At 40.9% G+C, this 26,066-nt stretch overlaps 2 protein-coding genes and 1 non-coding gene across 3 annotated transcripts; 1 reads left to right on the plus strand and 2 right to left on the minus strand.

The window, feature by feature from the left end:
* Nucleotides 1-8: 8 nt before the first annotated feature.
* On the minus strand, nucleotides 9-1,079 carry LOC130998597 (uncharacterized). The gene is made up of 2 exons (XM_057924012.1): nucleotides 294-1,079; nucleotides 9-17 (listed from the first exon to the last, which is right to left on the minus strand). The coding sequence occupies exons 1-2, from the start codon at nucleotides 1,077-1,079 to the stop codon at nucleotides 9-11; spliced, it is 795 nt and encodes a 264-aa protein (XP_057779995.1).
* A 12,683-nt stretch (nucleotides 1,080-13,762) lies between these two features.
* On the minus strand, nucleotides 13,763-13,869 carry LOC131002130 (small nucleolar RNA R71). Its single transcript, XR_009094204.1, has one exon. It is a non-coding gene; the product is annotated as a small nucleolar RNA R71 (small nucleolar RNA).
* Nucleotides 13,870-18,117: 4,248 nt separating this feature from the next.
* On the plus strand, nucleotides 18,118-18,534 carry LOC130998599 (uncharacterized). Its single transcript, XM_057924013.1, has one exon. It carries the CDS (start codon nucleotides 18,118-18,120, stop codon nucleotides 18,532-18,534), a length of 417 nt encoding a protein of 138 aa, XP_057779996.1.
* The last annotated feature ends 7,532 nt before the right edge of the window (nucleotides 18,535-26,066 follow it).

Below are 26,066 nucleotides of genomic sequence, written 5' to 3' on the forward strand. Positions count from 1 at the left end.
GCGCATAATTATAATATCTGTTTTTAATTATATTTAACATTAAATTGAAAAATTAAATTTTCATTAACTTTAAAAATTAATCATACATTAATTGAAAATTAAAATTGCAATATAATTAAATAAAATCCTAAACAAGAACCACCTAAAATCTATGGGAGATTGTTGCGTTGCTTGATTTCCGCCACCTTGGCCAAGTGAAACGCCAACTCGTCGGGATTCATTTGAGAGGTGTCACTACTCATCAACATGCTATCGGCGAGGTCGCGTTGAGTTTGAGAGAATACTCTCATTACCTTCACCATCTCCGCCATGTACCCGAGAGCTCGGGCATTTTCCTCCGACGTCTCATCCACCTTCTTCTTACCTTTTCCTTTGTCTCTCTTGGCCGCCTTTTGCCCTTGGGGCCGTGTGGAGATACTTTGGTCGCTAGAAGTCGTTGTGCCCTGACCGTCGGAGCCCTTCGAGCGTTTATCCGAGTGGACATCCTCGCCGATGCTTGCGAATTTCTTGGACTCGCGCAATACCTTCCACACATACGGATAGCTGAACTTAGCTTGAAACTCGGCGATCCTCATTTTTTCTGTTTGCTCGATGATTTGATCATCACTCATGTCGGATGCCCAATTATCACAGCACTTTTTGTACAAGGCCTCCAACCTCTTGCAGTCTTTTGCCACGCGTTGAAAGTGTGACTTGATTTGTTGGATGTCGCGTGGAATAGCTCCTTGGGGCCTTTGAGCATTGTAGGCTGCGCAGATGGCGCCCCAATACTCCTTTGATTTTTGATTGATCCCCACCACAGAGTCGTGGGTCTGCTCGAGATACAAACGACATATGAGTATCGTTTCCGACGGACGGTAGTTACTACGTTGTTTGGTGGTCGCCGGCATAGAAGCAATCTCCTCCCCGTCGGGCTCGGGGTCGACCGCCGCGGCAAATCGAGTGTTCAAATTGGTGGCCGATCGAAAGACATTTGATTCTTGCGTGAATGGCGAGAATCCTTGGTCGGATGCATTTGATTCGCCGGGAGATGAATTTTGGGGGTGTTCATGCCAATAATTTTTCCAATCTCCTTCCATGATTTTTTGTGAGGGAAAATAGAGTATAGAAGAGGAATTATAGTAGTAGTAGGAGATGGAGTAGGGAATGAACATATTTATAGAAGGAAAATAAGAAGAAAAAAAAAACAAAAAAAAATGAGGGAAGGGCAAAAAAACGGCCACAATCCAACGTCTCTCTGCCTTTGATTTTTGAATTTTTGAATTTCTTTTTTTTTTAATGTAAAAGCTTAAAAAAAAGGGAGGTGGGCACAGGTGCCAAGCATTGCACCGGGGGCGCTCCGCCTCATTGCACCGACGGTGCGGCATTGGTAGCGGAGGCAATAGGAGGGGGTGTGCACCGGTTATTGCACCCCCATTGTGGGTGCTCTAAGCTAACAATGAGATATAGTATGAGATAAATCAAGACTAAATCATGGTTAAAAAAGTTGTTCAGTTGGAGTGTCAATTGTTATACAATCTTGTAATTATGTTCGGTTTGCAAGATTATATTGAACCAATTTTTAATTGGTAATTTTACTGATACACCCCTTTGTAATATATCTCTAAAAAAGGTGTAAATTACGTTAATTTATGAATTTCACATCCGAATTTGTTGCTTTAACTTGAAAAATATTTTGGTATAAAATAATTAAATTAAATTATAAATTATAAATATATTAGTTACAAAATAGAAAAGTTGGCGTTGAAAAATAGTAATAAGTTTAAACCCAAAGATTTTGCAATGTAATATTTCTAGCTAATTGTCTAAGACTTCTTTTAGTCGAAAGGGATAGGCTCCGATCAATAATCATATGATTAGTTTTGGGCCCTCTAATCTTGGTATTAAGTCTTGGGCCTGGCATGATTAAATCTAATAAACCAAGCATAAGACTTACTTAGTTATATATAGCTCATTATCTTATTTAGGGGTGTATTGATTTGGGATTCTATTGAATTTTTTTAGACTTTAAAAAGTTCATGCATTTTCATGGATTTAGGAAATTTATAGACTCTATCAGAGTTTAACTAACTTTTTTTTTTTTTATTGATTTTCATAGACTCGATAGAAATTAGGAAGACAACAACCCTTGATGCAGAATTGGTATATCAGTACAACAAAGCCAAACGATCCAAATCCTTGGTGGAAAAGCACATGGAGTCGTCTAAGAGTCCTTCAAACAAAAAGTCCAAGCAGGAGCCAATGAACGAAGACTAGGAAGGGAAGCACTCATGGAAACCTTAGGACCGGGAGAAGGATCTGACAGTTGGAAGGCAGAGTGTAAACTTGGATGCGGACAACATGGCTCAGGGTCTTACTTCCAGGTTTTTTTTTGGATCCTTCCAACGAAACTTTCTTTAATCCATTTGCTTGTATCATTAGGCTGGATGGTTCACCCTTGCCCATAGAGTATACTGCTTTTCGTGTGAATCTGGATTTGTAGTCAGTAGCTTTCTCTTGATAGTGTTATAATTATACTTGTAGCAGTTGTAGCTCCACAATCCAAAATATATCTACTTTTACATCCACATGATCATTGTTTAATTATTCTGGTTCACACAATTGGAGCCATGCTCTTTAGAAGAGAGGTGAAAGCAGCAGTGCTCGCTGGAGCTCATCCCGACACTGAGATGCTTGATGGTCGAAGCAGCAACATTCGTTGATCTCGAGCGAGGCTGGACAGAAGAGAGGTGAAAGAATCCACAGAAATCTCGTGTGATGAGGTGAGATTTCTTTCTTTGTATTTTTTAAGGGAAATCCACCAAAATCCATAGAATTTTAAAATCCATGGACTTTTGGATACCTAAGAACTTTTAAGAATTTTAAAAATCTATATTGAATACCTCTAAATTTTTAAAGACTTTTAAAAATTTGAATTGAATACCTCCAGACTTTCAAAGTGCAAAAAAATCTTACAAACTCTACAATCAATACAATATGTGAAACCGAATGGGCCGTAGTATTAAAGATGTCTTGGATATTTAAAGGTATTAATAAAATATTCAAATTATTAATATTGTATCGAAAATATCTTTATTAACATTTTCTATTAATGGAATGTTGGGTAAATAATATAGTAAACTCCAAATTAATATTTTATATATAAAAAAAATTAATCTTAAATTATTGTGTTTGTGTAAAAATATTTTGCGTTCATTTTTCGATCCCTAAAATCAAGACGCCGTTATATTTTATTATTTGAAATGATATGACATAAAATAATGGCGTTTTGTATTATATTTGGACCGTTTCGTACCGTGTCGGTTAATTCAAATTTCGTTGAAAGTCAATTTTATTCAACGCAGACTTAATGTTTTAAATGATTCATTTTGTGTCATGTCATTCCAAAAAATAAAATATAAATTACATAGTGCCATTCGGCGAACTACGCCATGATTATGGGAGTCGGGAACTAGAATTTTCAAATGTTCGATTAATGTTTAGGATTTTTGTGATTTGATATTTAGATCGGGTCCAACCTATTCTATTACTCCCTCCGTTCATAAAAAATAGTCTTAGAAACGGATGACATAGTTTAAATAAAAATGGTTAGTGTATTGTGAGTGAAGAAATAATCTCACTTAAAAAATAGTGTTAAAAATGATAATTAATTGTATTGTAAGTGGAGAAAATGATCTATCATGTGATAAAAAAAATCAAAAATAAAAATATAATATTAATTTTTGTGGACGTTTCAAAATAACAAAAATAAACTATTTTTTGTGAACAAAGAAAATATATTATAATGGGCCCAAAGCTGAAGGGATTTCGATTACGAGCCCAATAATTTTAGAGCCTCTTAAATTATTATTATTATTATTATTATTATTATTATTATTATTATTATTATTATTATTATTATTATTATTATTATTATTATTCACCAGAAGCTTTTTTTTTTTTAAAAAAAACTTCTTCCCGCTTTAATTAATCCAATTATAATTACTCTCAATTTGTGCCACCAATACGTAATTTTATGCAAAAAAAAAAAATCTCTAATAATTTCTCAAAAGTAATCCCCTAGTCGTTTAACCAAAATTGAAGTTATTGAAGTATATTCTTAGTTTGGATCAATTCCTGCAAAATAAATTTTGTATTTTGTTTATTTTACATTTCCTACATTAATACATAATGTTTCAACACTTTTTTATAATAATGTTTACATACACAAACCCACACACCAAAGCCCATCCAGGCAGGCCCATTGTAACACCCCGTTTCCTCGTAGCTATATTTAGAGTATTTTTGAACTTAGATTTAAGAAGATTCACGCCGAATTGAGAAAAAGAATTTATTTTAATTCCAACAAAAATAATTTACAAAAGCTTTGGTAAATTTAGTTATTAAATTTATATGCATTGCATATTTATTTAATTTAACATTCAAGTATTTTCACGAGCTTTTAATTAGCAAATCCTAAAGAATTATTACAGTTTCGACAATTTTATCCTGAAAGATTTTTACAGATACAATTCTTTTATGAGACAGTTTTAATTGTCAAATCATCACTCACCTCACTTAGACTCCCATCAAGAGCCATGCTTCTACATTTAGTTTTTTCAACTTTTAGCCACACTTGGCAATTGACAGCCACCAACTCCCCTCCAAATTGAACTACACGACAGCAAATCTATTCTTGTTGTTGGTCAAATGGGCTAGCACATAGGCTACTATTCACAGCTCTTGCCAATTTCCATGCATTTACGGCAAATAATCTCATTGTCAAAAGTTGATGCATTGTTTTCAACTATTACTGCCATTGTCTTCAACTATTACGGCTAAGTTTGCCTATAAATTGAGCTTGCAGCAACATTTCATTATTCACCACCTCTCCCACAATTTCACTCACCCCATTCTCGCAAGAAGTAGAAGGTTCACTCTTTATCTCATCAGCCAAAGTCCTCCTTCCATCACACACTAATAACTATAGCTAGCAAGCTTACTAAAAACATGCATCAAATTTCATCTCCCTCATCAATTTTCAGCACATCGGCAACTGAGCAAATTCAGAAGTTTTGCAGAATGATAACCCAACAGATTTCTTTTGAAGGTTTAAACCCCTAACTCTCTTGCTCGAGCATTTCTTTTGAAACAGAAACTCAAATCAGAACCCACAACACATACACTGATTTCATCATATATAAATTCGCATATGGCAACAAGACCCAAACTCAATGATGTTTATTTTATTGTCTGTGCATATACATACATACATGAAGCATGTTTTTTTCTAAAAAGAAAAGGAAGAAAGGTTGAGTCTTGGTTGTGTGTTTACTGTCGAGTCAAGAGTCGAGGGAGGCAGGGCACGGCGGCTGTGCCGCTGCTGCCCGGCCACGGTTGGAGAGAAGGAGGTGGGTTGGTCGGAGCTGGTTTGGGTGGAGGGCTGAACGGAGGACGACGGCGGCGGCGGCCTGATGCTCCTGCTGCCCGTCGATCCAGAGAGAGAGAGAGGGGTGGACGGCGGCTGGACAGCAGGGCTGTTCGGCGGAGGGAGCGACGGCGGTCTCGGCCTTTGAGGTCGATCGATGGTCCAGAGATGGTGAGATCGACAACGGTGGTGGCCGATGGCTGCTGCTGTTCGTCTGTCAAGGAGAGGAGCAGAGGCGATCTTAGAGAGGCTGAGGGAGGCGGCGGCGTTCCGCCGTCGCCAAGGAGGAGAGAGAACAGGGGGAAGAGGGTACCGGTGATGTTGGCTTAGCTGCTGTCGCTGGAAGGACGATGGAGGCGGTGGCTGGTTCCAGCTGCTGCGGCCGTCGGGTTGTGCGGGTAGAGGGAAAACGAGGGAGAAAAAGATGGGGGAGAGGGAGAGGCCAGTCGCCGGCTTTTCGCCGGAGAAGGAGCCGCGGCGGCGGGAGTGACAGGAGTCGAGGGAGAGAGGAGCAGTTGAGGGAGAGTGAGATTGATGATTTCGTGAGGTGCGTGACTGTTGAGGGAGGGGGAGAAAAGGTTGAGAGTTGGGCTAGGTTTGGGCTTGGGGTGTTGGGCCGAGTATTGGGCCGAGTTTTTGTTTCAGTTTGGGCAACTGGGCCTTTATTAATTTATTCAATTGGGTTGTGCAGCTTCTTTATTTAAAATGGACTGCACTATTTTAATTAATTAGACTTATTAAGTTTGATTAATTATTTTAATTTGCATAATAATATTATATTATTATTATGTGCATATTTTAAGTAAATTACTTATTATATGCTAAGCATGACATGAAATTGCATTTTTATTTGTAATAAAAGTATTTATGATTTAATTGGTTTTATTTATAATTCCAATTATTTAAGAAAATCGAGTAAGGATATTGTTGGTGTCCTTAACTCAAGAAATTTAGTTTTCAAGTATTTATTCATTAAATTTGAAAACCTGGCGTGATGAATCATAGAATGTTTAGTGCACTCACTAAGAAGTAAGATTAGCTTCACGAGACCTATTAAGAATAGAATTTCTTGTAGGCTTTGTGACCAGGGGGATTAGCGCTGCTTTCCCAAGACAGGTTTATATGTGATTATGATCTTCAGGCTTTGCCTAACCAGGTGGGCTTACTTTCCAAATGTATAAAGTATGATTGAGTTATTAAGCTCTAAATGTTTCAATGAAATGCAAATTGTTTATTTAATAAAATGCAAACTGTTTATCCAATAAAATGTTTATGTGCACTCTGCTCTGTTTAAGGCTCACAATTCATGGATCGATCGAGGTTCTCTTATGGCCTAACACGTTATTTGAGAATTGTGTACACTTGTTAGTTGTTTCGGTGGGTTGATCTCCATCGGGCACTAATTCATGTAAGAGGCGTTATAAGGGTGCTCGACGGGATGTGTTCCGGAGCATGTATCATGTAAGGCCTGCCTGGGTAGCGTCCCGAGGTCAATTCAACTTGTCTGAGTTACGTCCTCAGGGCAAGTGCAATGGGAGAAATGGATCCGTCGGTGGCTAAAAGGTCCGGGATCACAGCGAGTAACGGAAAGGGAGTGTGACATGTGCGCACAAATGAAAGAAAATGTTTTAACATGCTTAGAAGTTATTTCAATTTAAAACCTTCTAAGTCATGTCAAGTATGATTGGATAAACTGCTCTTATGATTATGAAATGTTTATGAAAATGCATGCCCACTAAGTACATTAGTACTTAGCCCAAAAATACTTTCAAATGTTTTCAGGTTGGCTGGCTGGTGCTGACGGAACGGAGCTGAGGCTAGAGATAAATTCCTATTTTAGACTTCCGCTGTAGCAATTACTCATATCAGTCTTTTGTTTTCCCAACTTAAGATCTTCATGTTAAATTTCAAATGATATACCTGACCGAGCTTAGACTCTTCACTACTAAATTTATGCCAATGAATGTTGGTTGTCAGAAGCATGAAACAAAACTTGTGATCCAAAGGGGCATAGCTCGACTGGATATTTTATTATTCGGTTTTAACAAGGTTTTTCCCTTGTTTATTTCTATAAATTATTCACACCTCGATTATATTTATTCCTTCAAGAATTGGGGTGTGACACCCATTCCTTGCCTTCTTAAGCCTCTTTGCCCTAATTGCTAAGAGCATCTCCAAGGGTTTCTCTATTTTAGAGGGCCCTTCACTCTATTGTAGAGTTGAAATGTAGAGTTTTTGAATTTTCATCTCTAATAATCAACTCTACATTTCCCTCTACAATAAAATATTCCTTTTTTATGCTCTTTATTATTAAATTATTTTGTCAATTTAATTATTATATATAATATATATTTATAAATAATTATATTTATATTCAATTAAATGTAATTAAAATTAAAATTCAAATATAAATTAATTTAAATATTTTTTAGAAAAATTAATTAATAAAGTCCTATATTTAAATATTGTAGAACGATTAATTTATTTCAACAACATAAAAACTGAAATTACATAATACTCTTAGAATTAAACATTACACAATACTTAACAAAGCATCAATTACATGATAAAACCAACTAATTTTCTAAATTAGAAAACTCATCCCATATATGATCGACTAATGCATCACGAAGCGCAAAGTGAGCCACTCTATCTTTGATTTTTTTATAGCGTCCAAGAAATTCTTGGAAATGGCTTGTTTCATTTGGCATTGTTTCAACATCTGGAATTGGCACTTCTCTTGCAATTTCAATTGGTGCAGTCTGCAGACAGGTCACGTTCATCCTCAACAATCATATTATGCATAATAATGCACGCTTTTATTATATTATCCAAATGTTTCTTTTGCCAGTAGTGAGCTGGATTTGCAACAATTGCAAATCGACTTTGAAGAACTCCGAATGCACGCTCCACATCTTTCCTACATGATTCCTGTCTCATTGCAAAAAACTTTTTTTTTGACAGAGCGTGGTTCATGAAAAGTTTATACAAGTGTGGACCACTTGGGATATATACCATCTGCTAAATAATAGCCCACATTGTACTTTATATAATAATAACCATCTGTTCGACGAACATATACTTGAAAGAATCTTGAAATAATATCGTCGAACATTATCCAAGTGGTTGAAAGAATTTATTATTTTCAACGAGATTATTTCAAAATTTATTAGTTTTTATATAACAACCATCTGTTCGACGAGATTATTTCAAAAGTGAACAAGCAAAAATCATTTTTAAAAGACAACAACATTCAAGTCCATATGATGCTTTCAATATGTTTGGAGGAAATTTTCAAGATTTTGGAGGATCAGGAAGCGACATTGGATGATCTGGAAGCGACGTTGGAGGATCTGGAAGTGATCTTGGACCTTACTAGCATTTATTGTATTATTAGTTTAATGTTCTTGTATTTTTATGTAGTTGTAATTTTATGCTATTGTGTTTTTATGTTGTTATTTATGTTTTCGTAATTTTATGTTAATATGATTTTATATTATATTTCATGTTATTGTATTTTTAAATTTTATATAATATATTTTAAATATTATACATATTTATGTTAATTTAAAAATATAAATAATATAAAAACTAATAAATTACATTCTACAAATTAAATCAAGTAAAGATAAGTATTTTTTAAAGATAAATGGAAAAACAAATACAATAAAGCAACAAAAAGAACAAGAAAAAAAAGTAAAGGAGTGAACAGTGCCCGCTACATGTGGCGGGACACTGTTCACAAACTTCAATTTAGAGTAGCGGACAGGAGATGATTGGAGAGCATCTCCACTGCAAAATAACATTCAACGCTATTTTAGTGTCTCCTTTGGAGATGCTCTAAGTGCGGGAAAGTGAGCAGAGAAGAGGCAGCGTGAGTTCAAAATTGGTGTGGCTACTTCTCTTTGTGAGAAAGAGTGAGAGGTGCCGTTGAGTGTGAGAGAGAAGACGATTGTTGTCGATGTTCTTGTGTGATCGAGTGAACCTTGTTCTCTATCTCTCACTCCGCCTTCCTCACGTGGTTTGAACAAGAAGCTTTGTGTCTTGCCTGTTCTCCCCTATTTCGTGTCTTCTCGCCGCAGCTACTGTGTGGAGCCGCCGGAGAGGGTCAAGGGTGTCGTGGGTGTGTGGAGCTGCCGGAGATTGTTTTGGTGTGCACGTTGTTGTGCGCTTAGAGAAGGAAACGGGACTGAGTCGAAGCTCTGCCCCCTGTTGCTCGTGTTTATACCGTCGGAGCTGGAACCCTGCCGCCGCGCAGCTGCTCTCTGGGAAGTCGCTGCTCCTGTCACTCTCCTGTTGTTGCTACTGCTTTCTCCCTCCAAAGCTTGAAGAGCTCGTTGGCTCCGTGCTAACGAGTCCGTGGACAACGATGTGCCGAGAAAATACCCAACATCGAAAACTTCCCACAACTCATCACTAAGCGATTCTGAGCCATGATAAGTATCATGAAGGACATGGATTGCCAAGAAAGAATCCGTGAATAAAACAATCGGCCCCAAATCATGCTCAAGACAGAACCCGATGTCATGTAACCCACCTGCTACTAGCTGCAACAACAATCTCTCATTGGTGATTCCGAGTGATGAAGCCAATGAAGGAATATTAAATTGAATTAATGTTCCGTTTGCCCGATGATCGTTTCTTGGATTATTATTAATTCATCATACAACGATTAATCCTAACATGCTCCTATGAATTAACAGCTGCACACAGGTGTTGGGATTTACTTACTTGTGAATCGGATGCACAGATGATTGATGATCGTATCGAACAGCTCCAGTTCTGATCTTCTAGACTGTATCCCGCTCAAGTCTCACCGTTGGATGGACAATGAACTGTGAGAAATCCCAAGACAGAAAGCTCCCACGTTTTCCTGCGCCTCCTCTCAGTTCTCAAACCCTAATAATTATCAGTGTGTGTTTCCTGAGAGCTGACAGCTGTATTTAATAATAAAATATAGTGAGGGGGCGCAGATTAGGGTGTAGGGGCGTCTTCTGCCTTTCTCTGGGCTGGGAGACTTTGGGCCAGTCTAGGGACCAGATACAAGGAATAAAGATGGGCCTCAAATAAATTAATTATCTATGGTCAGCCCAGACCATAATTAATTTATAAATATTAGTTCATTCCACTAGAGAACCAATATTGACTTACCCCTTTATTGCCGGTGATGAGTCGGGGCTTGTATTTAGACTTATTAAATCCTCGTATTTAAAATATCCGACATCCATTAATTAATTAGAGCTCTGACAGCCTAAATTAATTAATCTCTTTGTAATCCTTAAGCAGTACCACTCAAACCTTATTATTGCGCCTGAACTAAATCAACCTGCAGGGTTTAGCGCAATAAACATTATTGAGCTCCTTAAGGGGATGTCATTATCTTATACGGATACGAGTACCAATACAGATAATCAGATATCATATATTAACCGCTATCACCCAAGATACAGAGTACTCAAGTTACTATATAACTCTTGCTCATAGTAAGTCAAAGTGATAGACGAATCAATATATATATCTGACATCTTATTAGTATTAAGATCTTATGAGTCACCGAGATCTCTAATTCTTCACTTAAGTCAGATAGAAGAATATATCTCACTGTGGTCCTATCAATACGTATTACGTACCAGTATAGATAAGTAGTCAAGATAAACTACTTCCATCTATACCGCAACCTAAACCAATAACTTGTCCTAGAGTTATTTCGGTTGTGATCATATTATATCTCTTAAGGTTAATCCAATTATATGGTCTTCTGTGATCTACAACACACCATATAATCTACTTATATAGAGATAAAGAACATACATATGCAATCATGAACCCAATCAGATAGGAGATTAAATAGTGAAAACAGGAATCATTGTATACAAGCATAAAACGTTCTTGCTTTCAGTATACAAATCCAACAATCTCCCACTTATACTAAAGCAAAACTTTTAGTATACAATGTGTCTAAATACTAGCTATTACAACATCCACTTCACTCTTTACTTCTTATCCCACTTATACTGAAAGTTTTTCTCTAAGTGGGTGGCATCAACCGCAGCCCCATCTCTCGAGCATGCTTCTCGTAGGCCTTTTGCGGTAAGCTCTTCGTGAAAGGATCAGCTAAGTTCTCCAAGGTGTTAATCTTCTCAACTAGCTGACAAACATGGATTTCATACCTCAATATCACACGAATTGTTGTCATTTTTCCCCATGAATTGATTGCATATATGTGTTTGTATCCCAATTTTGAGTATTTATGAAGTTTTGATTGCTTGGTATAGTTTTTGAGTATTTTCAGGGCAAATCAAGAGTTGATTGGAGAATTGTGAGAGCATAGGATTGAAGTACGTCTCGAGAGGAATCCATGAGCGTGAACGGCGCCCGAATCGGAGCTCGGACGAGGGAGAACGGGGCCGACAAAGTCAGCCGCGCACAGAGGCCGCGGCCGCGGTCACGCGTCGTGGGGAAGGTATCGCCCGCGGTCACCACCCGCGGCCGCGGGGTGGGACCGCGGGCTAAGTGCTCAAGTCCAGGGGTGTACCGTGGTCACCACCCGCGGCCGCGGGCTGGGACCGCGGGTCCCCCCCACGGTCACCACCCGCGGCCGCGGGGCGGGACCGCGGGTTCCCTGAGTTTTGCCCACGTTTGAGCACCACGGGCGCGGGCCATGACCGCGGGAAAAGAGCGGAGTCGCGTTTTTCAGCCCTTAAACCCCATTTTCCCCCTTTTTTCTCTCATTATTCTTCTTCTCCATCACTCATCTTCCCCAACACTCCACACACAAAAACCCTAGCCTCCTTTAACACACCCATCTACCATTGAAGACCATTGAAGAGAAGAGAAGGAAGAAGAAGCTCATAAATAGGATTTGTCATTTCTTACTCTCTCTTTCATTATGTACACCTTTAACTTTGATTTATTGTGTTTGAACATGTTAGGCTAAATTTCTCTTTGATTTGGGGATTAGGCTAGATGATTATTGTAATGGATTGATTATTTATGCTCAATATAAATCTTGTTTGTTCATTTGCACATTATCTTTTCAAACCCTTGATTTATTTCTTGTATGGATTGTTGGCCACATTCTATGCATTTCTAATTTGCACTTTGAATCGGGAGAGGATAATTGCAATAGATAAGGTGTTTGAAACATATCAATTCGATAACCGGGAGGTTGAGAGTTGGGTGAGAGTATGTCGATCTTTGTGTGCTTTTGGGAGTTATAGGTTAGAAGTTGACCGGGGACGGCAACTATGACCCGTAATCTACCGTTTTAGTCGTCCGGGAGGGGGCTAAAACCAGTTGGGAGATCACTCTAGATAATTAGGTTCGTCAAGATTAGTATTGAGTTATAATTGAAGTCCTTTTCTTAATCATCGATGCCTAGTCCCTAAATCGCCTTAATCATCTTATTTATCCACTTTGCTTATTTGATTTTTATTTGTCTTTGCACTTGTTAAGTATTTAGTTAGATAATCAAACCAATCACTCAATCGTTTAGTCTAAATAGTCGAGTAAAATGAATTAGGATAATCACTAGATTGAACTACTAATCCTTGTGGGATACGACCTTGCTTCCATATATTACAACTACCCGTATACTTGCGGCGTGGTGAAAATAATAGCGAACAAGTTTTTGGCGCCGTTGCCGGGGAACAGTTTAGTTTCTTTGCTTGTGATATTTTGCTTCATTGTGCTTAACTACTTTAGACATTTTACTTGCTTTAATTTTTGTTTTCTATTTTAAGATTGTGTTTTGACTTCTTGTTCTTGTTGGTTGATAGGTAGTGTATGAACACAAGATCTAAGGGTGCACCTCTTATACCTATAAACCTTGAGGTTGAAGCTTTTTGTCGACACAACAAAGCAAGAACAAGAAGAGATAGAGAGTTGGAGGAAGCTATGGCGGAAAATCACGACTTAATCCGTCAACTTCAAATGCAATTAGAAGCCATGCAAGGGAAAATCAATGAGCAAGAAACTCTAAGAAATACACCTCCACCACCACCTATTAGCAATATGTTCCAACCCATTGTCCAACAAGGAGGAGTGAATGCCCCGAGAATCAACGCCACAAATTTTGAGCTCAAGCCGGCCCTCATAAATATGGTACAACAAAACCAATTCGCCGGTCTTTCCCAAGATGACCCGAATGGACATCTTGGAAACTTCATGGAGATATGCGGCACCATCAAGATGAATGGAGTCCCGGAGGATGCCATTCGACTTCGACTCTTCCCCTTTTCGCTAAGGGGCATGGCCAAGACATGGTACCAATCTTTAGAGGGTGGTTCTATCACTACATGGGAGAACATGGCTCAAAAGTTTCTCAACAAGTTCTACCCTCCGGGTAGAACCATGAAGATGAAGAAGGACATAGTCCAATTTCACCAATTTGATGGAGAATCCTTCTACGAAGCTTGGGAGAGATTCAAAGAGATGCTAAGGAAGTGCCCTAACCATGGTTTAGATCAAAACACAATCATTTGTGTATTCTACACCGGGTGTAGTGGTGAGATGCAAAGAGACATGAATGCATCGGCCAATGGAGCATTGTTGGAGAAAAGCCACGCGGAGGCTGCTCACATCATAGAGAACTTGGCCACCAATTGCCATCAATTCCCAACGGAGAGGATCATCTTGAAGAAGGTGGCGGCTACAACAAGCTCGGATCCGATAGCTCTTTTGACGGCTCAATTGACCGCCATGAATAGCAAGATTGATGCTATATCAATGTCAAGGGTAGAGCCCGTGGTTGAAGAACAAACTAGCTTCGAGGATGTGAACTACATCAACAACAACAACCGAGGCTATGCGAACTTCCGGCCCCAACAACAAGGTGGCTACCAAGGGCAAGGGCAATACACTCAAGGATTCCAACCTAACCGCCACCCTAACCTCTCCTATAGCAATCCAAACAATTTCTTGCAACCACCGCCCGGATTTGCGGTGAGCCATGGCATGATCAAGGAAGAGAAGAAGCTCAACCTTGAAGAAATATTGATGAAGTTCATGACCACGACTCAAGCTCACATGACAAGAACGGATGAGAAGTTAGAGGCTCAAGCCAAGCAATTGAAAATGCTTGAGATACAAGTGGGACAAATTGCCGAGTCTATAAACAATCAACACCAACAAGGGCAATTCCCAAGCAACACAATCGTGAATCCCAAGGAGCATTGCAAGGCCATTGCTCTAAGGAGTGGGACAACATATGAAGAACCCAAGATGCCCGACGAAGAAGATAGAAGTGGTGTTGTGGTTGAAGTTGGAGATGGCAACCCTTCAAAGGAACAAGGAGATAGAGGAAAGAAGAAGGAGGTGTACGTGGCTCCACCACCTTATTGCCCACCAATCCCTTTTCCTCAAAGACATCAAAAGAAGAATGTGGAGAATGAATTCTCCAAGTTTCTTGAGATTTTTCGAAAGGTGCACATCAACATTCCACTTATTGAAGCTTTGAAACAAATGCCCTCCTATGCAAAGTTCCTAAAGGAGGTCATATCAAACAAGAGGAAGATGGGAGAGAATGAGACGGTCAATCTAACCGAAGAATGTAGTGCCGTTCTCCAAAGAAAAATCCCCACCAAGATCAAGGACCCCGGGAGCTTCACAATCCCTTGTGATATTGGGAATGATCGTTTTGGGAAAGCTTTGTGTGATTTGGGAGCAAGTATAAATTTGATGCCGCTCTCAATCTTCAACAAACTAGAGATTGGCACCATCAAGCCAACCACAATTGCCCTTCAAATGGCGGATCGTTCCGTTTCTTATCCAAAGGGGATAGTAGAAGATGTCCTCGTGAAAGTCAACAATTTCATCTTCCCGGTGGACTTTGTTGTTTTGGACATGGTGGAAGACAAAGATGTACCTTTAATTCTTGGGCGCCCCTTCTTGGCAACGGGGAGAGCCCTCATTGATGTTGCTAAGGGCGAACTCACCCTTAGAGTGAATGACGAGAGCTTCACATTTTCAATCCACAAGGCTCTCAAGTACAAGGAGGAAGAAGAAAAGAGGGTTGGTGAATGCAAGATGATGCAAGTGATAGAGTCTTGCATCAACATGGAGGAGTACCACATCTACAACAATCCAATGGACACTTGCCTCCTAAACCCTCTATTCTCTTTTGTTGATAATGATGAGTTTAATGCTTCTAACTTATTTATTGAGGCTAATGAAATGAACTTTGTGCAGAAAATTTCACAAGGAGAGGCATGTTTCTTGGACTTGAGAAATGGAGAGCCGAAAGATGAAGGAGTGGAGAAGAAGACTCCCAGCTTGGAGTTAAAACCTCTCCCCGAACACTTGAAATACGCCTTCCTTGGTGAGGATGAGGCGTATCCGGTAATTGTATCATCCTACCTTTCTCCTCATGAGCTTGATCAATTGCTAAATGTTTTGAGGAAGTATAGGTCCGCTATAGGATGGTCAATTTCCGATTTAAAAGGGATTAGCCCATCCATTTGCATGCATAGGATTTTGATGGAAGATGATTTTAAACCTAGGAGGCAAGGCCAAAGACGGTTTAAACCCTATTATGCAAGAAGTAGTAAGAAAAGAAGTTCTCAAATTGCTAGATGCGGGAATTATTTTTGCTATTTCGGATAGTGAGTGGGTTAGTCCCACTCAAGTTGTGGCTAAAAAGGGGGGGATAACCGTCATAAAAGATGAGCATAATGAGCTAATTGCAACTAGGTTAGTAAATGGATGGAGGATGTGTATTGACTATAGGATGTTGAACACAGCTACTCGAAAAGATCACTTTCCTCTTCCTTTTATTGACCAAATGCTTGATAGGTTGGCGGGGTATGAATTTTATTGTTTTCTTGATGGGTACTCCGGGTATAATCAAATCATGATTGCCCCGGAGGACCAAGAAAAGACCGCTTTCACTTGTCCTTATGGCATTTTTGCTTATAGACGCATTCCATTTGGTCTTTGCAATGCCCCCGCTACTTTTCAACGATGCATGATGGCCATTTTCCATGATTTAATTGAAAATGTAATGGAAGTTTTTATGGATGACTTTTCTATCTTTGGCAATTCTTTTGATCATTGTCTCCATAATCTATCTATTGTGTTGCAAAGGTGTGAGGAAACTAACCTTGTATTGAATTGGGAAAAATGTCATTTTATGGTTAGGGATGGAATTGTGCTTGGACACAAGGTCTCCAAAGCCGGATTGGAGGTGGATCGAGCAAAGATAGTGGCCATTGAGAAGCTTCCACCACCATCCAATGAGAAAGCCGTGAGAAGCTTCCTTGGACATGCCGGGTTTTATCGAAGATTCATCCAAGATTTCTCAAAGATCACCAAACCCTTATGTCACCTTCTTGAAAAAGATGCAAAGTTCAACTTTGATGAAGATTGTTTGGTGGCCTTTGAGAAACTCAAAAAGGCTTTAGTGAGTGCTCCCATCTTGATCACACCGGATTGGTCACAACCGTTTGAGCTCATGTGTGACGCAAGCGACATCGCCGTCGGGGCCGTGTTGGGGCAAAAGAAAGACAAGCTATTTAGAGTCATCTACTACGCTAGTAGGACTCTAGATAAGGCTCAATCAAACTACACCGTCACTGAAAAGGAACTTTTGGCGGTTGTGTATGCCTTCGACAAATTCCGCTCCTACCTCATTGGCACAAAATCTATTGTTCACACCGACCATGCGGCCATCCGGTATTTATTTGAGAAGAAAGATGCCAAGCCGAGGTTGATAAGGTGGATCCTCCTCCTTCAAGAGTTTAATATTGAAATCCGAGATAGGAGAGGATGTGAAAATGTTGTGGCGGATCACCTTTCAAGACTTGAGAATCCCGTGGAAGGGGAAAATGCCGATGTGCCCATCAATGAGAATTTTCCCGATGAGCAAATCTTGCAAGTCAAGACCCACACCCCATGGTATGCGGACTACGTCAACTATCTTGCATCCGGCATTCATCCACCACCCGAGTTGAATCGTTACCAAAGAAAAAAATTCTTTCATGATGTGAAATTCTTCTTATGGGATGAGCCGTTCTTGTATCGACGATGTGCCGACACCATCATCCGGCGGTGTGTACCCGAAGAGGAATGGGGAGCTATTATGAGGGAGTGTCATTCTTCCCCTAGTGGAGGGCACTTTGGCACCAACCGAACCGCTTTTAAGGTGCTTCAAAGTGGCTTCTATTGGCCAACTATTTTCAAGGATTGCCACTCATTTATTTTGAGTTGTGATCAATGCCAAAGAATGGGAGGAATATCAAAGAAGCACGAGATGCCCCTTAACAATGTGATTGAAGTTGAGCTCTTTAACGTATGGGGCATAGACTTTATGGGCCCATTCCCAATGTCTTTCGGCTTCCAATACATTTTGTTGGCCGTGGAGTATGTTTCAAGATGGGTGGAAGCAATTCCTACTCAAACCAATGACTCCAAAGTGGTGATCAAGTTCCTTCAAAAGAATATTTTGACAAGGCATGGAATTCCAAGGGCCTTGATAAGCGATGGAGGATCCCACTTTTGCAACAAGTGGATGGAAGGACTTCTCAAAAAGTACGGGGTGAAGCATAGAGTGACAACGGCTTATCATCCCCAAGCCAATGGTCAAACCGAGTTGGCAAACCGGGAGATTAAACAAGTGCTAGAGAAGACGGTGAATGGGAGTCGGAAGGATTGGTCTCATCTTGCTTGATGACGCACTTTGGGCATATCGAACGGCGTACAAGACACCGCTTGGCATGTCACCATACCAACTTATATACGGGAAGTCATGTCATCTCCCCGTAGAGTTAGAGCACAGGGCATATTGGGCGGTCAAGAAGCTCAATTTTGATTTCAAGAAGGCCGGCCAAGCTAGAGTCTTTCAACTCAATGAGTTGGATGAATTTCGAAGTGAGGCATTTGCAAACTCAAGTCTCTACAAAGAGAGGACCAAGAGGTTTCATGATAGGATGATCCACAAACGGGAATTTGCACCCGGGGATGAGGTCCTTCTCTTCAATTCCCGCCTTTCACTCTTTCCGGGAAAGCTCAAGTCCAAATGGTCGGGCCCATTCCTCATCAACAAGGTCTCCCCCAATGGAGCTATTGAATTGAAGGGCAACGATGGACGCACTTTTGTGGTGAATGGCCAACGCATTAAGGCATACTTTTGAGCCGAGCCACGAGAGAAAGTGTCCGTCATCATTCTCGCCGAACCAAAGACATGACACCAACATGAAGACGTCGAGCTCACGACGTTAAACTAAGCGCTAGTTGGGAGGCACCCCAACAAGGTATCTTTAATTTTTGCAAGTTCAATAAACACACATATACATAGATATTATATATTCATCTATGTATATATTTTTATATGTGTGTGATTTCTTTTGTTTGTGAGTTTAATTCCCTTTATCTTAAAAAAAAAAAAAAAAAAAAAATTGAGAGAAAAACGCATAAAAATTGAATTTTTTTTTTAGAGGTGAGGACTCCCAGGGAGCCCGCGGTCACCACCCGCGGCCGTGGGGTGGGACCGCGGGCGAAACGCGCTGATCCAGGGATGTCCCGCGGTCACCACCCGCGGCCGCGGGCGGGACCGCGGGCCTCCTGGCCCCGCGTTGACCTGCTTTGACTCGGGTTTTTTAACCCTTTTTCACCATTTTTCCTCACTTTTCACTCTCATTTCACACCACCCACGAAATTACACACTCTTCCTCTCTACTTTCACCTCCAAATCCAACTACAAGGTATGTTTTACTTGCTTTCATTCCTTCATTTTTACATTCTAAGCATGAATTAGAAGATTTTTACCGATTATTTTGTGATATTTTGCATTCTACATGTTTATATGCAATTAGGGCTCAAAATTAGGATTTTTCCTACATTGTGCTACATTGTTGAATTGATGCATTTAATTGCTTCTATACATGTCTAGGATGATGGGTCTTTCATTTAATTGCAATTTAATCGGTGAATTTATGCTTAATTGACATTATTGCTTAAGAATTTGCTTGTGTTGGGTGTAGATAAATGTCTAAGTTTGGGGGGGAGATTTTGTTGATTGTGGGCTTGATTTTGATGCTATGTGTTGTTGTGAGATGCATTGTGATGGTGTGATAAATTTATGTGCTTTTAGAATAAGAATTCGCCCGTTTCCCGGGCTAATTTGCTTAGTTAAGTTGTTTTCTAGTATCTTGTTGTTGTCGTTTGTTGTGTCAAATAAAGACTCACACTTGGTTTTGTAGGCACATTTTGCTATGGCACCACGTGTAACAAAGGGCAAAGGAAAGGGGAAGGCCAGTACCTCCCGTGCCGATGAGGTGACTATCACTCGGCACACTCCTCAATTCTATGGGATTCGACTTCCTACTCCGGACTCCCGCGAACGTTGGGAGCAACTTTGTGCCATTCCTCACCGGCAATGCCGGTATATTTGCTCGGAAACTATCGAGGCCATGGGAATAGCCGAAGACATTTGGTCTTTGGCGGATAGAGGCGGATGGCGGCGAGTAATCACTGGGGGATGGTTAGCATACCGAGGGCTCACTCTTGAGTTCCTCTCCACATTCCAGCTCATCAAGTCCAACGGAGCTCCATCAAGAATCTCTTTCCAACTCGGGAATGAGCCCCGAGAGCTAACTATTGATGAGTTGGACGAGATTTTGGGTTGCCCCCAAGGAGGAGCATACGCCGGTGGGTTAGAGTTCAATCCCACCCGTATGTGGGAACGATGTCACTTTCGAGGCGTGGAGGAGATTGCAGGCTATGACTCCCGGCGATCAAAGGCGGCGTCATTGCGCAACCCGGTTATCCGCCTTACCCAACGGGCCTTCGGGTTCACTTTCCTTGGTCGGGAGAATGTGGGCTTTTGTCGGTCGAATGAGCTCTTACTCATTCAAGGCGCCCTCACCAACATCTCCTTATCTCTTGGGTGTCTTTTGGCCGACCAATTCGAATCTCAAGCTCACACAAGAGGGGGCAAAATATGCATTGGAGGCATGATCACCCCTATAGCGACACATCTTGGGGTGGCTATTCAAGAAGACCCCATCTCCCGTGACATCCTCCTCGACCAACGTTGCCTAGTGCAACAACACTTTCTCGCCTCCGGGAGACGGCTTTTGTGGATCCTAAAGGGCGACAACGGCAATGTGTACTTCCCATTGCCCAATCCGGCCCTTACCACCATCATGGGCCCCGGGGAGGCCGCTAACCTAGGCATGCGTCAGCCCGCCCACTTTGCCGCCACCATTGCTCACCTCCAAGACGCACATGCACAACAACACGCCCCCGAGGGCGAGGAGGAAGAGCAAGCATATGAACCAGGTGGTGAGATACCTCAACCACCCCCGGCGTATCCAGGAGGGGGTGTCGGATTTGAGGATAGGATGATGGGCCGCTTTGACTCCTTCCAAGCCGCAAACATGGCCCGCTTTGATGCAATCCAAGAAGAGCAAAGAAGGCAATATGAAGCCTTTTTGCAATACCAAGAGGATGAGCGGCGCCGCTATGAAGAGCACATGCGCCACTTCCATGCCTTCCATGGCCCCTTCCCGCCACCGTAGTCGTGCCCGTACCATTGTGAGTCCGAGCCAACTTATCCTTCTCTTTTCCTCCATCCTTATTTCCACTTTGTGTGAAATAAGTTTGGGGGGAGGGGGAAGATGGATTAGTTGTCTCGTTTATCTTGTGTTTTTGCATGTTGTGTTTTTGTTATGTTTTGAATAATTGAAAGACTTTTTGATGTTTTGATTTTTGTTGGGATAATTGTAACAAATTTTGTGAGGATGATTTGTTTGTTATTGGGCTTATGATATGATTGTGTTTTTGAAAAGAAATTGTTATGTATCACTTGTTGATTTTGCATGAAGAGTTTGAACTTGTGATGATGAGCTAAATGTTGCACCTCCAAGAACTTGAAAAAGAAATGAGCTTGTGAGAATTGAGCCTTTGATTGTCATACATTTACAATCTCATTTTGTTCTTGAGTGTAAATCATTTGAGCATGTGTGTTGATCTCTAGAACTTGCCATGAGTCCTCTCTTGAAAATAAAAGTAGATGTGTTGTTAATATTGAAGTGATTTAAGGCCATCTTTGTTAGCCACTTAACTCAAATTGTGTCCAAATTCTCATATGATCCTAGTTTACCCCTTTTGTGCCTTGTAGCCTTTCTTTGAATAACCAATAATAAAGGGGTAGAACCTAAAGTGTTGGTGGTTGCTTTGATGAAGAAAAGTTTGGGAAATGATTGAAAGTGCTTATCAAGCTTTGATTAAGTGAAAATCACTAGTCCCCTATGAGCTCAAAAAGAAAAAGAAATGAAAATGAATGTGAATAAAAGAGCATAAAGGGGAGTGATTTGCCTTTTGAATCATGGCCATGATAGATATCACTAAGGATGAAATGCAGGGATTGTGGTTTATGTTTGATAAGAGAAATAGTGAAGTCGATTTGTTCATTATGATTATTTGATCGTGGGATGAGTCACTTTGCCTAAAAACTACTCACCTTACCAAAGAACCCTCATTACAACCCAAGGAAAGCCCTTTTTGATCTTTATTTATAACACATTGAAGTATAAAGAGTTAGGATAAATGGCAAGCTTATGGTAGATTGCATGCATTGTTTCAAGTTGAGTGCAAACACGTCCATTCTAAACACTTGAGAGTTGAGTGCACCATTGAAACATCCACCTTGTGAGGATTCAAGCTTGGAGGCTATAATGTTGAACTTACTATCACTTGTGACTTCTTGAAATGCATATCTACTTGTGATACACTAGTGAAATATTTTGCAAAAATTGAAGCCCTTGAAATGACATCAATTCATGCTTACATGTTTGTTTACTTTTATTTCTTTCTTTTTGTCGTTTGGGGACAAACAACGCTTTAAGTTTGGAGGGTTGACAAACATGGATTTCATACCTCAATATCACACGAATTGTTGTCATTTTTCCCCATGAATTGATTGCATATATGTGTTTGTATCCCAATTTTGAGTATTTATGAAGTTTTGATTGCTTGGTATAGTTTTTGAGTATTTTCAGGGCAAATCAAGAGTTGATTGGAGAATTGTGAGAGCATAGGATTGAAGTACGTCTCGAGAGGAATCCATGAGCGTGAACGGCGCCCGAATCGGAGCTCGGACGAGGGAGAACGGGGCCGACAAAGTCAGCCGCGCACAGAGGCCGCGGCCGCGGTCACGCGTCGTGGGGAAGGTATCGCCCGCGGTCACCACCCGCGGCCGCGGGGTGGGACCGCGGGCTAAGTGCTCAAGTCCAGGGGTGTACCGCGGTCACCACCCGCGGCCGCGGGCTGGGACCGCGGGTCCCCCCCACGGTCACCACCCGCGGCCGCGGGGCGGGACCGCGGGTTCCCTGAGTTTTGCCCACGTTTGAGCACCACGGGCGCGGGCCATGACCGCGGGAAAAGAGCGGAGTCGCGTTTTTCAGCCCTTAAACCCCATTTCCCCCCTTTTTTCTCTCATTATTCTTCTTCTCCATCACTCATCTTCCCCAACACTCCACACACAAAAACCCTAGCCTCCTTTAACACACCCATCTACCATTGAAGACCATTGAAGAGAAGAGAAGGAAGAAGAAGCTCATAAATAGGATTTGTCATTTCTTACTCTCTCTTTCATTATGTACACCTTTAACTTTGATTTATTGTGTTTGAACATGTTAGGCTAAATTTCTCTTTGATTTGGGGATTAGGCTAGATGATTATTGTAATGGATTGATTATTTATGCTCAATATAAATCTTGTTTGTTCATTTGCACATTATCTTTTCAAACCCTTGATTTATTTCTTGTATGGATTGTTGGCCACATTCTATGCATTTCTAATTTGCACTTTGAATCGGGAGAGGATAATTGCAATAGATAAGGTGTTTGAAACATATCAATTCGATAACCGGGAGGTTGAGAGTTGGGTGAGAGTATGTCGATCTTTGTGTGCTTTTGGGAGTTATAGGTTAGAAGTTGACCGGGGACGGCAACTATGACCCGTAATCTACCGTTTTAGTCGTCCGGGAGGGGGCTAAAACCAGTTGGGAGATCACTCTAGATAATTAGGTTCGTCAAGATTAGTATTGAGTTATAATTGAAGTCCTTTTCTTAATCATCGATGCCTAGTCCCTAAATCGCCTTAATCATCTTATTTATCCACTTTGCTTATTTGATTTTTATTTGTCTTTGCACTTGTTAAGTATTTAGTTAGATAATCAAACCAATCACTCAATCGTTTAGTCTAAATAGTCGAGTAAAATGAATTAGGATAATCACTAGATTGAACTACTAATCCTTGTGGGATACGACCTTGCTTCCATATATTACAACTACCCGTATACTTGCGGCGTGGTGAAAATAATAGCGAACACTAGCACATCTCCTCTGCTTACGATTTCTCGTATGATGTGATACTTTCTCTCTATGTGTTTGGTCGCCTTGTGGCTCCTGGGTTCCTTAGAATTTGCCACTGCACCCGAGTTATCACAATAAATTATGATACTCTTAGGCAAATTAGGTACCACTCCTAGATCCAAGAGGTAGTTCCGGAACCATACAGCCTCTTTAGCAGCTTCGGAAGCAGCTACATACTCGGCTTCCATGGTGGAGTCTGCAATGCACTTCTGCTTTGCACTCCGCCATGATACGGCTCCACCTCCCAAGGTAAACACATATCCAGAGGTAGATCTCTTCTCATCCCGGTCAGCCTGGAAATCCGAATCGGTGTAACCCAAAGGAGATAGACTGTCTGACTGGTAAACTAGCCTATAATCTCGAGTCCTCTTCAGGTACTTGAGAATATGCTTTACCGCAGTCCAGTGTCCTGGTCCAGGGTTCGACTGATATCTTGCAACCATGCCAACGACATAGCAAATATCAGGTCTCGTGCAAAGCATTGCATACATGAGGCTACCTACGGCGGAAGCATAGAGTATCTTCCTCATCTCCTCAACCTCACTAGGCGTCTTAGGACACATGTCCTTAGACAGAGGAATGCCATGTCTAAAAGGTAGCAAGCCTTTCTTGGCATTTTGCATGCTAAAACGAGCAATCACAGTATCAATGTAGGTCGCTTGAGATAAGCTCAACATCCTTTTCTGGCGATCACGGACAACCTTGATCCCCAGGATGTACGCTGCATCTCCTAAGTCCTTCATTTCAAACTGTTCGGATAACAACTTCTTTATGTCCGATAATAGCTCAACATTGTTGCCAATGAGGAGGATATCATCTACATAAAGTGCAAGGAAAACCACGTCACCATCGGCATCCAAACGGTACACGCAACTTTTGTTTTCACAACGAGTAAATCCATAGGATTTAATCACCTCGTCAAAACGTTTGTTCCATGACCTCGAAGCTTGCTTAAGTCCATAAATGGACTTCTTCAACTTCCAAACAAGATGCTCTTCGCCCTTCTTCACAAACCCTTCGGGTTGCTGCATATAAATGTCCCTTCATTCTTCAAGGAAACCGTTTAGAAAAGCGGTTTTGACATCCATTTGCCAAATCTCAAGGTTCATGTGGGCTGCTATGGCAAGGAGTATTCGGATAGACTTAAGCATGGCAACCGGCGAAAAAGTTTCATCATAATCTATACCCTGTTCCTGGGTATAGCCTTTCGCCACCAGTCTAGCTTTAAAAGCTGCGACTTCGCCATCCGAATCTCGCTTTCTCTTGTATACCCACCTACTACCTATAGCTTCAAAGCCATCAGGTAGTTCAGTTTTCTCGTATACACCCATAGCAGTCATGGATTCTATTTCAGAAACCATGGCGTCGTACCAAGAATCTGCATCCTGATCTTTCATCACTTGTCTATAGTTATCAGGGTCGATATCCTTTTGTTCATCAACATGAAGAAGATCCGAAGATTCTCCCAAGAACATAAATCGATCGGGTTGAACTACAACCCTCCCACTACGACGAAGCGGTGGTGGTACAGCTGTGACAATGGTTTGTGCAGTATCCTGTGGTGCATTCACTTGCACACTTGGCTGGGGTGATGGAATCGCCTGTCCATTGCCTTCGATTTCTTGAAGGACAATCTCAGACTTAGACTTGTGTTTATCTATATAATCCTGTTCCAAGAATCGTGCGTTGGTGCTAACAACCACTTTCTGATCCTTAGGATTATAAAAATAACCACCTTTCGTTCCTTTAGGATATCCTATAAACAACATTACTTCACATCTAGGTTCCAATTTCTTCGCTTCCTTGTCTAGCACGTATGCAGGACAACCCCATATCTTTATATGGTTTAGACTGGGCTGATGCCCATACCATAACTCGACAGGAGTTTTAGGAACCGATTTGGAAGGCACTAGATTCAGCAAGTATACCGCTGTTTCCAAGGCATATCCCCAAAACGAAATAGGCAATGATGCATAACTCATCATTGATCTTACCATTTCCAAAAGAGTTCTATTTCTTCTCTCCGCTACACCGTTCTGTTGGGGAGTACCCGGTGCAGTCAATTGGGATGTAATCCCTGAATCTGACAAGTATTGCAAGAACTCATTCCCGAGGTATTCGCCACCGCGATAAGACCGCAATGACTTGATAGATTTACCCAATCTCTTCTTCACCTCTGCCTTGAATTCTTTGAATTTCTCAAAGCATTCAGACTTGCGTTGAAGTAGGTAAATATATCCATATCTTGAGTAATCGTCAATGAAAGTGACGAATACTCATACCCT

This window comes from Salvia miltiorrhiza, chromosome 8, assembly GCF_028751815.1.
Source record: "Salvia miltiorrhiza cultivar Shanhuang (shh) chromosome 8, IMPLAD_Smil_shh, whole genome shotgun sequence".
In the NCBI taxonomy this organism is placed as follows: Eukaryota; Viridiplantae; Streptophyta; class Magnoliopsida; order Lamiales; family Lamiaceae; genus Salvia; species Salvia miltiorrhiza.

What these genes read in the sequence shown, in the direction of transcription:
- LOC130998599 (XM_057924013.1), top strand. Translation starts at nt 18,118, where the DNA reads ATGTCACCATACCAACTTATATACGGGAAGTCATGTCATCTCCCCGTA.
- LOC130998597 (XM_057924012.1), bottom strand. Translation starts at nt 1,079, where the DNA reads ATGGAAGGAGATTGGAAAAATTATTGGCATGAACACCCCCAAAATTCA.